Source organism: Ylistrum balloti, unplaced genomic scaffold, assembly GCF_031769215.1.
Source record: "Ylistrum balloti isolate Yb309-2 unplaced genomic scaffold, AGI_CSIRO_Ybal_v1 Utg370612, whole genome shotgun sequence".
NCBI lineage: Eukaryota > Metazoa > Mollusca > Bivalvia > Pectinida > Pectinidae > Ylistrum > Ylistrum balloti.
In genome coordinates, this window is record NW_026782376.1 from 1,463,262 (window position 1) to 1,476,082 (window position 12,821).

The 12,821-nt window shown below is 34.4% G+C and overlaps 1 protein-coding gene across 1 annotated transcript; it reads left to right on the plus strand.

Annotated features, from left to right (window-relative positions):
• Window positions 1-8,857: 8,857 nt before the first annotated feature.
• LOC132556968 (vesicular inhibitory amino acid transporter-like) lies at window positions 8,858-10,726 on the plus strand. Its single transcript, XM_060221432.1, has 2 exons — window positions 8,858-8,887; window positions 9,506-10,726. The coding sequence occupies exon 2, from the start codon at window positions 9,509-9,511 to the stop codon at window positions 10,724-10,726; it is 1,218 nt and encodes a 405-aa protein (XP_060077415.1). The 5' UTR covers window positions 8,858-8,887; window positions 9,506-9,508.
• The last annotated feature ends 2,095 nt before the right edge of the window (window positions 10,727-12,821 follow it).

The window sequence follows — 12,821 nt, forward strand, 5'->3', positions numbered from 1 at the left end:
GTTTTGTTATATATTCAAGTGAATCAGACTCGCATCACACAATCCTTACATGCATTCATTCAGTTTGACATAAGAGGTTTACTATTGATTACTAATATAGCATGGACATAACTTCTCAGTGTCATTCAGTGAGATATCCCCAGAGAAACGGATAATGATTGACAATATCATCAATTTAGATGTTGGACTTCAATAAAATTCTGTGTTCACAGTTATTTGATAAACATAATCTTTCATTCATTTCTATTCTGTTTATGTAGGAGATTTCGGATACTTATCAAAACTTTTTTTCACTTTACCTCAGCAGAAGTATGGTAAAACAAAAATGAAAGGACCAAAGCAGCCTCCTGTCATAAATCTTATGAAATGGTCCATCTCAGCTTAGGACAAACTGGTTTACAGATGTGAAAGAAAAACATCAGGTACCGGTTGGGGACAAGTCAGTAGGGGGTTCCTAAAGATTCTTGTTTGGAAAGACGAGAACATGCAGGTAGACACTTTAAATACCTCAGATTGACAAGGAAGACACTGCAGTCAACTAGAGGTCTCCCGTTAACCAGTTCATGGATTAATAGACACATGGGTAAGGATGGACTGAGGAGACGCATCAGTCAATATAGGGAAAGACATTAGTAGGTCTTAGTAGACACTACAGGACATCAGTCCAGGTAACTGGTGTATAATTTGACGTGATTTCATATACCAATGAACACAAGTTTTTTCTTGCAAAATGTGTGTTTTACAAAGAGATAAGCTTATGTAGACAATTATCAAATTCAATTAAATTCACTGATACATATTTTGATTGGAGATCGTTAATCAGCACAAAAAATGCTACCGATATGTTTAAAACCCGAAAGTCAATTTGATTGAGAGCCGCTTTCGAGGTTTATTTGAGAATCACCTTGAACTTCAGTAAGGTTATAGGTCAAATACATACATTTTGTATAACTGTTTAAATTTTTTTTGTAAAAATCCAAAATAATTTTTTAGTGACCATTACATGCAATATGCAAGGTCACACACGGATAGACAGTGACAATTTTTGAAATATTTTAAAAATCGTTTGTATTTGCTGTTAGGTGATATTGATCCAATTTTGTCACAGTTCCGAATTATTTTAGCGTTCTATCGATTTCCGGCTATCAGTCTGGACTCGGTGACACGGCTCCACCCAATGAGGGAGATGACACTGACGTTTGTCGTCGAGACCTAGAATTAGGACGAGTCAAGGGGACACAACTAGAACAGTATAAACATGATGAAACAAAATATGAAAACTGCCTGATGGCAATAGTCAATGAGTTAAGACAACTTGGGAGATCGTGGGACTGTCGCCTCCATTTGATCACAGAAAAATTCCATTCTCATGCGCGAACGTTTTTTTTACATCGAATTACATGGCAGATAGAGCGATATATCGATTTGTACCAATAAGTGTTATATTTTAACAAAACAGGGATATCATACTTTGAGGATTAGATAAATCCATTCGAATGGAAAAGATAAAGAAATTCAAAGCAACGAAAAGTCCTGTAGGTCTGGACATATTGCAGGGTGACACGGCAGCCGGAGGTGTTTTTTTCTGGTGGTTACGTCGTCGGTTTTTATAGATACATAATTACTCGGATACGTAAATGATTCGATCACTTAATCACTTGGAAGAGTTTATTAAAAGTCACAAAGACCTTGCAAAGTCAATTAATTTCACTTTCAGGTTCACCGATGACGTCTTGTCTTTAAATAACTAAGGATTTATTGACCACGCCAATCTTATATACCCATTAGAATTGGAAATCAAGGACACGGCAGACTCTTCTTCATCAACCGCTTATATCGATCTTTTCCAACAACGAAACTAACATGGGCAGCTTTCTACCAAGCTGAAAAGCGTCATGATTTCAGTTTCCCTGTTGTGAATTTTCCATTTCTGTAGCAATATTCCTTCATCCCCAACATATGGTATTTACATGTCGCAGTTGATTCGAAATTCAAGCGCCTTTTCCCATTATCACGATTTTCGTGCAAGAAGTCGTCAAACTCGTAACACATGGTTTCTAAAGAAGCAGGTTGGTTAAACTCACGGGGAAGTTTTACGGTCGTCATAGTGATCTCATTGAGAAATTTTTGTTTTCTTTGTACGATACGAAGCTGGATGTGTTTGATGCACGTTAGTTTGCCCGTTGTTGAATACCTTGTTCTCCTTGTGTGACATTCCTTACTTGGATCGACCATGGTTTACATGGCGGGTGTCGTCGATGAAGCAGAAGACGTGAAATCTTTAGTCTTGTATTTTTTGGAAAGTCTCCTTGTAGATTTTCCTTTGTTCATGTTTTACCTTAGTTTTATTGAATTTGAGTTTGAATTATGATTATATTCACATGATGGTGTTTTCCTGCTGTTTTTGATTGGTGGAGACAAAATAATGAAAATAAATTGCAAAAATTTGAAGTATCTAGAATTTCGACCAAAAGACCTTATTTGAAAAAGGAAATTTTCAAACAAATGAAAGCACGTTGAATAAGACATTTCTATTATTAGATTTCAATGTAAACTTTATATTTGGTATTCTCAAGATATTAATCGATTAAAAAAATGCTCGGAAGGAGAGTTGCAATAAGCCGAAGACAAAATTTCAAAAACCTTTCCTTAAGTAACAAAAGTATATTGTGCTTTAGACACGTACAGGACTAAGTCTAGCTTAAATCTAGACCGCAAGTCAGGGATAGAACACATTTCAGCAATGGTGAATGTCTTGTTTACATTTCCAGCGTGAAATATTGTTAGGAAGAAGAATCATGTTAAGATTTCAAAGAATTTTTACCGATAACTACGCACAAAAAATAATTATCTGTTTGGAGGAATATTAATCATCAAAAACTCCCACCAAGTATTTTTTATTTTATTCTTAAATGGACAAATTACAGATTGACTGCAAAGAAATGTGAAATTCCATTCGTACAAGAGAACATTGCCACCAGCTGTTGGATTGTGTAGATGCTAATGGCCAAGCTTATTGAATAATTCCACGACGAGGATGTCAATAGTGTTGTGCTGGTTTGGATGTTTTGGGCAATTTGCTTTGTAATTTAACAGCTGTAGAATTGCCTTACTCTTGGAAAATGATTTAAAGGTTAAGACCCTGTCAGAGGGAGAAAATTAATAACCCTTAGAGTTAAGAGGTACTTGTGACAGCCAGCGACATCGGTCGTCTGCTACAAATGTTTGTAACTGAAAGCAGAATTGTTTACCAATATGATTGCGTCGGACCGTACCTAAAGAATTTCCTCTGTAGCTAAAAATCACGTGATCTGTAAATCAATGTTCCACTTATTATATTTTTGTCGGAGTTCGGACAATTTGATCCGTCTTTCCGTTCGTTCTACTTGAACTGTTGTTATACTGGAGCACCAAACACAGTCTATGAAGTATGGTCAATAGCAATATTTCGGCCATGAAAACAAATCTTCTAGTACTTATCCGGGTTTCGAAAATGCACGACTCCGCAAATATTTTTTATAAATCTCCTTACATTGTTGAAAAAACTTCTACATGCAACTTGAAAAACAGTCACACAATAGTTATTGACCGAGACAACGTGATTAAACATCAGAGAACCATTCACAAGATTGTTTCTGTGTTTTGTATTCAGTATTTGTGTTTACTAAAGCTTAAGTTTAATCGACTTGGTGATTCGAAAAAAGCGTTTAGTTCTCATTGTTTAGAGTTTTCAGTTTCTTACACGAAAAAGGGTTTCCTACTATCCAGAATGTTTTCTATTCATTAAAGCAGGTTTTACTTCTATCAGGTTCACGAACTATATTTGTAGACTTCAGTCTCAACACTAAATTCACGATCAAAGGAAATAATGTTTATTTATAGCATTGTTTTGTAATAATCGGCGAACGTATGAATTCGCAGGTAAGGCTTACTGAATATTTATCTCTCGCGAAAAATAAAGCTCTACAGTATAACATTTAAGGAATTAACGAAAGAAAACACTTGTCACCAAAATACCAAAGTGACAAAACCAGCGAAATTAAACGTCTGTAGTACTTATATGTCGTGTATATATATCAGCTGTATCTTTCTATACTTTTATTGCATTACGACATTCATTATCATAAACTTCACCTGTTATTTTGTACAGTTCTATCATGTCTCCCCTAATTCTCCTGAATGTCAGTGTTGGTAGCTTTAGTTTCATCAACCTATCACTGTAGGTCAGGTCCTTCATTCCCGGGAGACATTCTCTGAACTCCATCTCTTTTGTCATTGTGTTTTGTAGCTGTGGTGCCCAAACAGAGCTGGCGTAGTCAAACTGCGTTTTTACTAGGCATTTATACAGTAGAGTAATGACTTGATGTCCATGAATTGTTAGAAGTGCGAGTATAGAGTTTGCTTTTTAAAATACTTTTACTGGAATGCGTTAATCGAATGATAGACCTGAGTCTATTATTACTCCTATATCCTTTTTCCACTGAGAAGGTAGGCTTGTTCAATTTCATTCTACCCTCTGCTTCTTTCCTTGTCTATTCGCATATGTTTACACGTATCTAAATCTTTCTGAAGCTCGACGTTAGCCTATTTTGTTTGGTTGTTGGATTGGGGAGGAGAGTGGTATCATTTTCGAATTCATGGATTATAGGAATATGCGAATGATAAACAGATTTAAGTTGAAATGGATAATAGTATTAGTGAATTTTCAAGGCGAAATTCATCCACGAAATCCAGTGCCAATGAATACGTATAATTTTGGAAAACCACGAAATTAGAGCCCCGCGAAAATAATTTTTTACCTGTATATAGATTAAATGCGTCTTCGAAGTAAATATTTTCAACTATATATCTTTTGTGGGACTCCAATTTCATTTCAAAAGAAACACACTTATTGCACTTGAATTCAGAGTACACCAAAATATTCAATAATGCTAACAATCCATGTCATTTTTAACGCTATACAAATGCCCACAAAATCCACGAAAATAAAGCCTACATGAAAATAAACAATACAGCAGAATCGGCGGTAATATTAAAAATAAATGAAATATAAAGAACACGATAGAAAATAAGTAAATTAATAAAATAAGCACAGGAAAAGTGTTTCGCTGGACCCCCGTCCTCATCTTAATTAACCCTGTTGTGACAGGATTTCTTTACCTGTTTAAAACACATTATAGAATTTGTTTATTTAATAATAAACGCCATGGATGTATAATTCACCCGAGAAGAACGTCATCAACGACAACAAAATCTCAAAGATTGTTGAAACGAGGACAAAATGTGAAGAAAGGGCGAATTAAGTTTCGTTTATCTTCCCGGTTCAGAATTTGTTGACCCCCACCCCTTCCCCTTATCGGATTCAAAAACATAGATTTGGTATAAAAGTGTATATAACACATGTACATAGAATGAAATGTTATTTCACGCTAAACATGGCCGATCTAGTGTCTATATTGTCGGTCTTTAAGTATTTACCAAGGACGCAGATGCCAGTTGTCCAACGAGGCTATGTTTCAATATCCTTACAGCATGCTAAGGAAATAATGGGCTTTCTGATCTACGTTTGACTTTTTGGGGTACACGTTTTGTTATGACCCCGAGGTTTTTTTCGAAATAATAATAAGTACTAACATGTCAACATCATCCAAGCTAAAATTCAATAAAACTAGAATAAAATATGAACAAAAGAAAGATTTACATTGAGACAAGAAGAATAAGAACAGAAAGAGTTACATATTTAAATAATTAAACTCTCTTCCATCATAGATGTTACACCTAACTCAGTGTATTTTTGGTCACCTTTACCTTTCTGGACATATAGAAATATCCCACCTTGGCTAATTGTTTGGTTGTCCTGCTTTGGACCTGCTCCAACATTAAAATATATTTTGCATGATATGGATGTCACACAACATTCAAATACTGAACATCTATTCAAGTACTCGATTATTTGGAGTTAGTCTTTTTAATTTGTGTTTATATGTGGTCTACGAATGTACGATCACTGATTTACACAACGATCCTTGAAATGGTACAAAATAGTAGCGATTCAAGATTCATCGACGACACCCGAAAGGTAAATTTTACTCATCCAAGTAAACAATGTCACATTTTCAAGCAAGAATCAGGTTCATTACAACGAAACACTAAGCTTCATGTCACGTAAGGAAATAGAATAACGCAGAGAGCCTTGTCTCCTTTAAAGCAATATCACTCTTATTTACTTTTTATAAACTTTCGATGAATGACACAAAATATGGGTGACTGATCCGTTTGTAATTATTAATGTTTTTGTTTTCTAAGAATGTTCAGAATAAAAATGTCGCTTCGATATAAAAAAAAAACAAAAACAAAAACAAAAACAAAAAAAACGATGGTCATTATTTTGAGATTGCTAGAAACCTTTTCATAGTAAAGTTGTGGTGTTTATCCGCTTTCCATTCGAGAACAGTAAATTATTCTATATATGACGGTATTTAAAATCAGTCTCTCACGTGGGGGCGTGCCAACATAAAATGTCAGTTGCTTTTCGCGTTCGATAGGTCCACATAGACGGGGAGTAGTCCAGCAGTGTGAAGTGCTACTACACTAGAAGGCATAAAGCTATGTCAGTGCTCCTACACACACCAACAGAATAGACTCGCACCAAGACTCTCATCTCTGTAAGTACCACTATCCTTTTTACAATGTAACTCTGTTTTATATACATCTATAATTTGATTTTTCCATAAATACACGTTTTTATCTGATGTGATTGCTAAACTTTATCATTAGTTGACGGGTCGATTTAAAGCGGTATAAATGGATAAGTATACATTTATCTATTATCGTTTTTCCTTCATCGTTGAAAAATTCTCTGAAAGCAATTATTCTTGTTCATGTTTTCGACCCTGAAAATCATCAGTGTTATGCATTTTGATCAATTTCGTTACGATTCAGCTGTCAGGAAAGATAATAATTCTTTTTATTTTGAAGTTAGTTGGTAAATTTTTAGTGTTATTTTGACTAACGTTAATTTTGTTGTTCTATTTTCGCTAATGTCATGAAGATTCGTTTCTCTGACCTTTACATTGTTAATCGGTACCTTGCAAATTGCTATTAACCCTCTAAATAGATTTGTGTTAGCAGACGAATTTGCCTTTAAAAGTCCCTATTAAAGAACCAGTTTTAGACAATTTCCCATTCTTTCATGTTAGGAATCTATTTGTTTTAAAGGACACCTAAGGCGTGCCATTGGTATCTGTTACATAAAAAGTGTTTTGATGACTTGAGATTAAACTCCATAACTTATCAGGTGATATATGTGAACATGCATGTCAATTTGTTGAATATTTGGCAACATATATAATTTTGAGATATGATGTCAGCTATGCACGTTTGCTTAACACCCAGCATGTCCCTTTAATAATATAATGGGTGTAACTTAATTCAGAGCTGGCTTTTGAAAGATTGATATCACCAAACATATAAATACAATATATTTCGTTTTTATTTTGTTTTGTTTTCACAATGTATTTTCGTACAATGTAAACCTAATATTTACTCTGTAAACTGTAATACTAACCACAGAAGAAGAAATCGTCTTTATTTCAACTCCAATGACACATAGAAAATTGATATGGAATATGTACTGAGGGTAAACGTACTTGATTTGGCGCAATCAAATTTTAGTGTATTACTACAAATAGCACTATGATGAATTTGCGCGTCAACGATACTTGCAGTAGAACAAGTATAAATTGCAAACGTGCTATTGTAATACTTCGGTGCTAAACGGTAAGACAATATTACCACTGAAATATGCATTATAACGTTGTCGTCTTATAGTATATGTATATTTAACGTGTCTATAAAGTTCAACGAAATACAGCATATATAAACTGGTGATTACTTTTGATATAGAGATTTGATAACTTTAAATATGGATTCGAAGTGAAATTGTGAAATCAGTACCAGTGAATATTGCACACAAACTATTATTCATATCTTTATAAAAAGGCTTAAAGGTTTTGAATAATTGCTCTTTGGAAAAAATAGACTTAAATGTTTTAATGGGGCGTTTTTGTAAATTACTGAATGCTATTTCTCTAATCGCATATTCGCTATATAAGAATTGATGATTATCAGGACTGTCATGTGTTAGGGTTTGCAACCATCGAAACATTCAATATTTATTCACTGACGAGTCCTAGGTGGTCGAAGCAGCTGCATGATGCAGTATCTAATTCTGAATTTGTACCAAATTCTTCCATTCACGTATGTTGTACAGTTCTTTGAGAATGAAAGGCTCTGCCAGCGGTGCATAGTCCCTGACATAACCCGTGACCAGCATATTACGTTTTAATTCTTTTTAATAGTGGCTCAGTTTAGAATGCAAACATCTACTAGGTGTTATTTTGCAACTCTAGACAATCATTGACATAATTGATTTTTCCCGAAGTCCCCTACTACAATTCGAAACTTAAGGTGAAATATTATCACTGATGAGTCCTAACAGGACGAAACAGCGGTATGATGCAGCTTAATTCAACTTCCAGATTTGAATTTAAAAGTGTTATTTACTTGTGTGTGTATTTATTCTTTATACCAATAATACAATAATTATATATGTTTATTTTCAGAAAGGGTCAAGGAAACAAGCACAATGCCTTTCTCTGTTTCTGGTACTTTCCGGTGGGCTCGATCTTTTTTTCCAAAATTCAATGCCACAAAAGAAGAAAAGCTGCATTTTGTGAAATACTCCACGTCCGAAAATGAGAAAGAACTGTGTGAACTTACTAATGGAACATTTACTCATTCGAATTCTTCGGATGAATTTGGCATTGATCCAAAGGATCAGATCAACGAATGGCAGGCTGCATGGAACATCACAAATGCCATACAGGTAAAATTTAGTAATACAAAATCAAAGATCTACAAGCATACCATTTAAGGGCGTATGCCCCTTTTAAAAACCCCATTAAGTGATGACTGTTAAGTGTTTATATAGTGCAAAAACAAGATATCATCCAAAGAAAAATCAAACATGCAATTTGGAGGTAGTTTTAAATTTGTCCGTGCTGAGTATTGAACTTAGTCTGAAGTATAAAAATGCAATATTGTAAGATATTGTTTTCGAGAATATTCACACATCATCCCGTTATTGTGTAGTTATGTATTTCATACTACGAAGGAATAATGCTATACAAATGAACGCAGAACGCTTATCTTGGGAGTTGACTGAATATTTTAGTTTCTAACACAAAGCAATTGTATTAGAAACTATTTACTATATTTCTTAATTACATTTTCATAAATTCTGAACCAGAAAGGTCACGATAAGGTACATTTCTTAATGTAAAGAAACTGTATGGGGTTATTCCTACTTTGAATATATATTTTATTGGTATACTACTTGTTGAGAAATGTAATGAAATTTTCTGCGTCACTTAAATGTTGGGGACTAGGAGAGACAGGCCTAAATTCAGCCTTCAGCATCAGCAATTTTCTGTTTCTTTGACAGGGTATGGTAATTGTTAGTTTACCTTACGTTGTCCTGAAGAGTGGCTACTGGGCCGTGGTTGCCAACGTGCTGGTAGCTGGTATATGTTGCTACACGGGAAAGATCCTTGTCGACTGTCTGTATGAGGAAAACGAATTTGGGGTCAAGGTCAGAGTCAGAAAGAGTTACGTGGAGGTAGCTGATTTTGCCTTTGGGTCGGTAATTGGAGGAAGGATTGTAAATTTTGCTCAGATTATCGAATTGCTGATGACGTGTATTCTGTATATGGTTTTAAGCGGTGATTTGATCGTCGGTAGCTTTCCTAACTTACCCGTCGATCTATCGTCTTGGATCATGATAAGTACGGCATTTCTGATCCCTTGTGCATTTCTACAGTCACTTCGCAGCGTGTCCTGGTCAAGCTTCTGGTGCACCGTTGCACATCTTATCATCAACGCCATTGTACTTATTTTCTGTATAACGAAAGCGGCGCAATGGAAAGTACAAGAGGTTAAAGTTCATCTGGACATATGGTCATTCCCAATATGTCTTGGTATCATAGTGTTTAGTTACACGTCACAAATATTTGTACCTACTTTGGAAGGCAACATGGTCGACAAAAGCAAATTTTCTTGTATGATGAACTGGACTCATTTTGCCGCTGCGTTATTCAAATCTTTATTTGGATATATAGGCTTTCTTACCTGGGGAAGTGCTACACAGGAAGTAATCACCAATAACATATCGTCGGAAATTTTCAAAATAATCATCAACATGTTTCTTGTCGTCAAGGCGTTGTTTTCGTATCCGCTGCCGTATTACGCAGCAGTGGAGTTGATAGACACTGCATTGTTTAGTACGGGATCTAAGGCAGTGTTTCCTTCCTGTTTGGACGACAAAAAGACTCTAAAAGTCTGGGCAGTTGCACTCCGATTGGGACTTGTGTTAGCTACAATGTTGATGGCCATATTTGTACCGTTCTTTGCCCTTCTAATGGGGCTTATTGGAAGCTTCACTGGGACCATGCTGTCCCTAGTGTGGCCATCTTACTTTCATTTGTACATCAAATGGAGGGTATTACGTTGGTACTCCAAAGTATTCGACATTGGAGTTATAATATTAGGATTTGTATGTTGTTTTGTCGGGATGTATTACAGCGGTTTAGCACTATACCAAGCTATCCAAGGACTCCCTTCCACCCCTAGTCCTGCGTCACATGTACCCTTCCATAAAGGCGTATGACCTATAATACAGACATTACCATTGGATGTAATTTTGTATTAAAGCAAAAATAACATGTACCACTTTATATTTTAGAGTGCTAACTACCTAAAACGTTGTTTTCGAGAGGTTAAACATTTTGTAATTTTGAGAAATTGCGAAAACCAGACACCTGGAAATATATTGCATACTTCAGGACTTCATTGGCAGATGTATCCATCAAGCTTCGAACGTTTTGACAACCATTGTTTATCGTTTTAACTGTAACAACGTGTCACCATCCTTCCTTTCTCTATCTAAATTGCTGAAGCCATGTTGATATGACAAATATCTTGTAGTGGATTAGAATTAGTTTTTTTTTAAATCATTTTATATGTAAATAAACCGACACCCGATTTTGAGGTAATCAAACTTTAATTAACCTGAATAAAGACTACTGGACTAATACTTCCCCTCTTCCCCCCATCATTTAACATACTTTTTATGGAGGGAAGAAATTATCCCAATATTTCCAAAACTCTCCTTTAAAGTAAACGTGCCTTTAATTCATTGAGTGTTATTTTCAGTAATGCTATATTTTATAACCACAAGAAACATTGCTCCTAACCAAATCACGTCGTCAAAAAGTATTCCACAAAAGAAATTTCTTCAAAATCGCTCTTTTCGACTTTATAAGTACTATAGATAAACAAGTGTTTAAGAACGTCCAAGATGTTATGCTAGAATTCACTTTATATTGCATTATGGCTAACTTCAGGTCAAACGACAAAATTTTAAATCGTTAAATGCTGATCAATTTTGAAAACACATTGTAAATAGAGAAAATATATCAGCGCCGACTAAGTCTCCTCTCCCAGATTATTTTTTCTCTCTTGTTTTCTTGTTTATGCTTTATGGATTAAAACAACGAAAAAAACGATATTTTGAAACTTGCTTCAAAATTAGAACCATCGAATAAAATACCTTTATAGTAAATGCTTTTTATAGTATAACCCGGTAATATTTTCGAATTAGGCGTAAAAGACATGTACATATTAGAACTTGAGTGTAATATTTAATTGTTGGTATCAGGAACAGTCTAGAAATTTATAAAAAAAAACGTTGTGGTTGTTATTCATTTTTATAAAAAAAGTTTACTTCCCAGTTTATGATATTCTCATCAACCGTAAAGATTTGATCCCTTCAAAAATATTTACTGTTTGTGAAAGAGAACTTGAATTTTAGACTGATGATGATTTCATTTTAATTGATGTCGTCTCCGTTTCAAAGTTGTTGCCAATCCGAATTTAAACAAAATGCATTGTCACTAAAAAACAGTGTAAATGACAGAATACTAAATCACAGGTGATAGCAAAAATAAAATACCCCCCCCCCCCCCCCAAAAAAAAAAAAAAAAAAAAAAACAGGAACTTAAATAATTGTTATCACATGGAAAGAAATGTTCAACCATAATTTTCATGTATTACTAAGGTTTTTGTTATATTTAAATGCAAAGGATATCCATACCTTGTTGTTTCAAGTTTTCTTTCTATGCCAGATTCGGTCATAAAATATCGTATAACCAATTTACTATTTTCGTTTTAATCCTTCAACAGTTGACAACATTTCGCTATTTTCGCAACGTTGAGTTAGAACTTCAATTGACAAAGAGCTGCACAAATGGTTTCTGTTCTTCATCTTTAATGGCAAATATATAACATGAATGAAATATTCTATTTTTGACAAAATGGTATGATAACCTGTTATATGGTAAATTTAAATCAAGCCAGTTTTGATTAAAAACTTTTTATCTGTTTTTGATGTTCATTTTGTTTTGATTAAGATGCCTCTCCGTTTGTGTAGTAAAATATGGCCATTGCTGTTGTTCATATTTTGCATTGCTTTCTTGTTGTATCTTCGTTTTCTATCACAATAAACAGATTACAATGAACATTGATCATTATAATTATTATTTAAACAAAGATGATTATGGCAAATCATATAATACATTTTGTTACATTTTTATCACTAAAACATAGAGAAATTGAAAAATAACAATTTTGTAGACATAAACCAATGAACAGAGAGTACAAAATCATCTTATAAAGCCCGGTACAGAATCGGAAGAGCTTGTTAA

Coding starts and splice junctions, on each gene's coding strand:
- LOC132556968 (XM_060221432.1), top strand. CDS start 9,509: ATGGTAATTGTTAGTTTACCTTACGTTGTCCTGAAGAGTGGCTACTGG.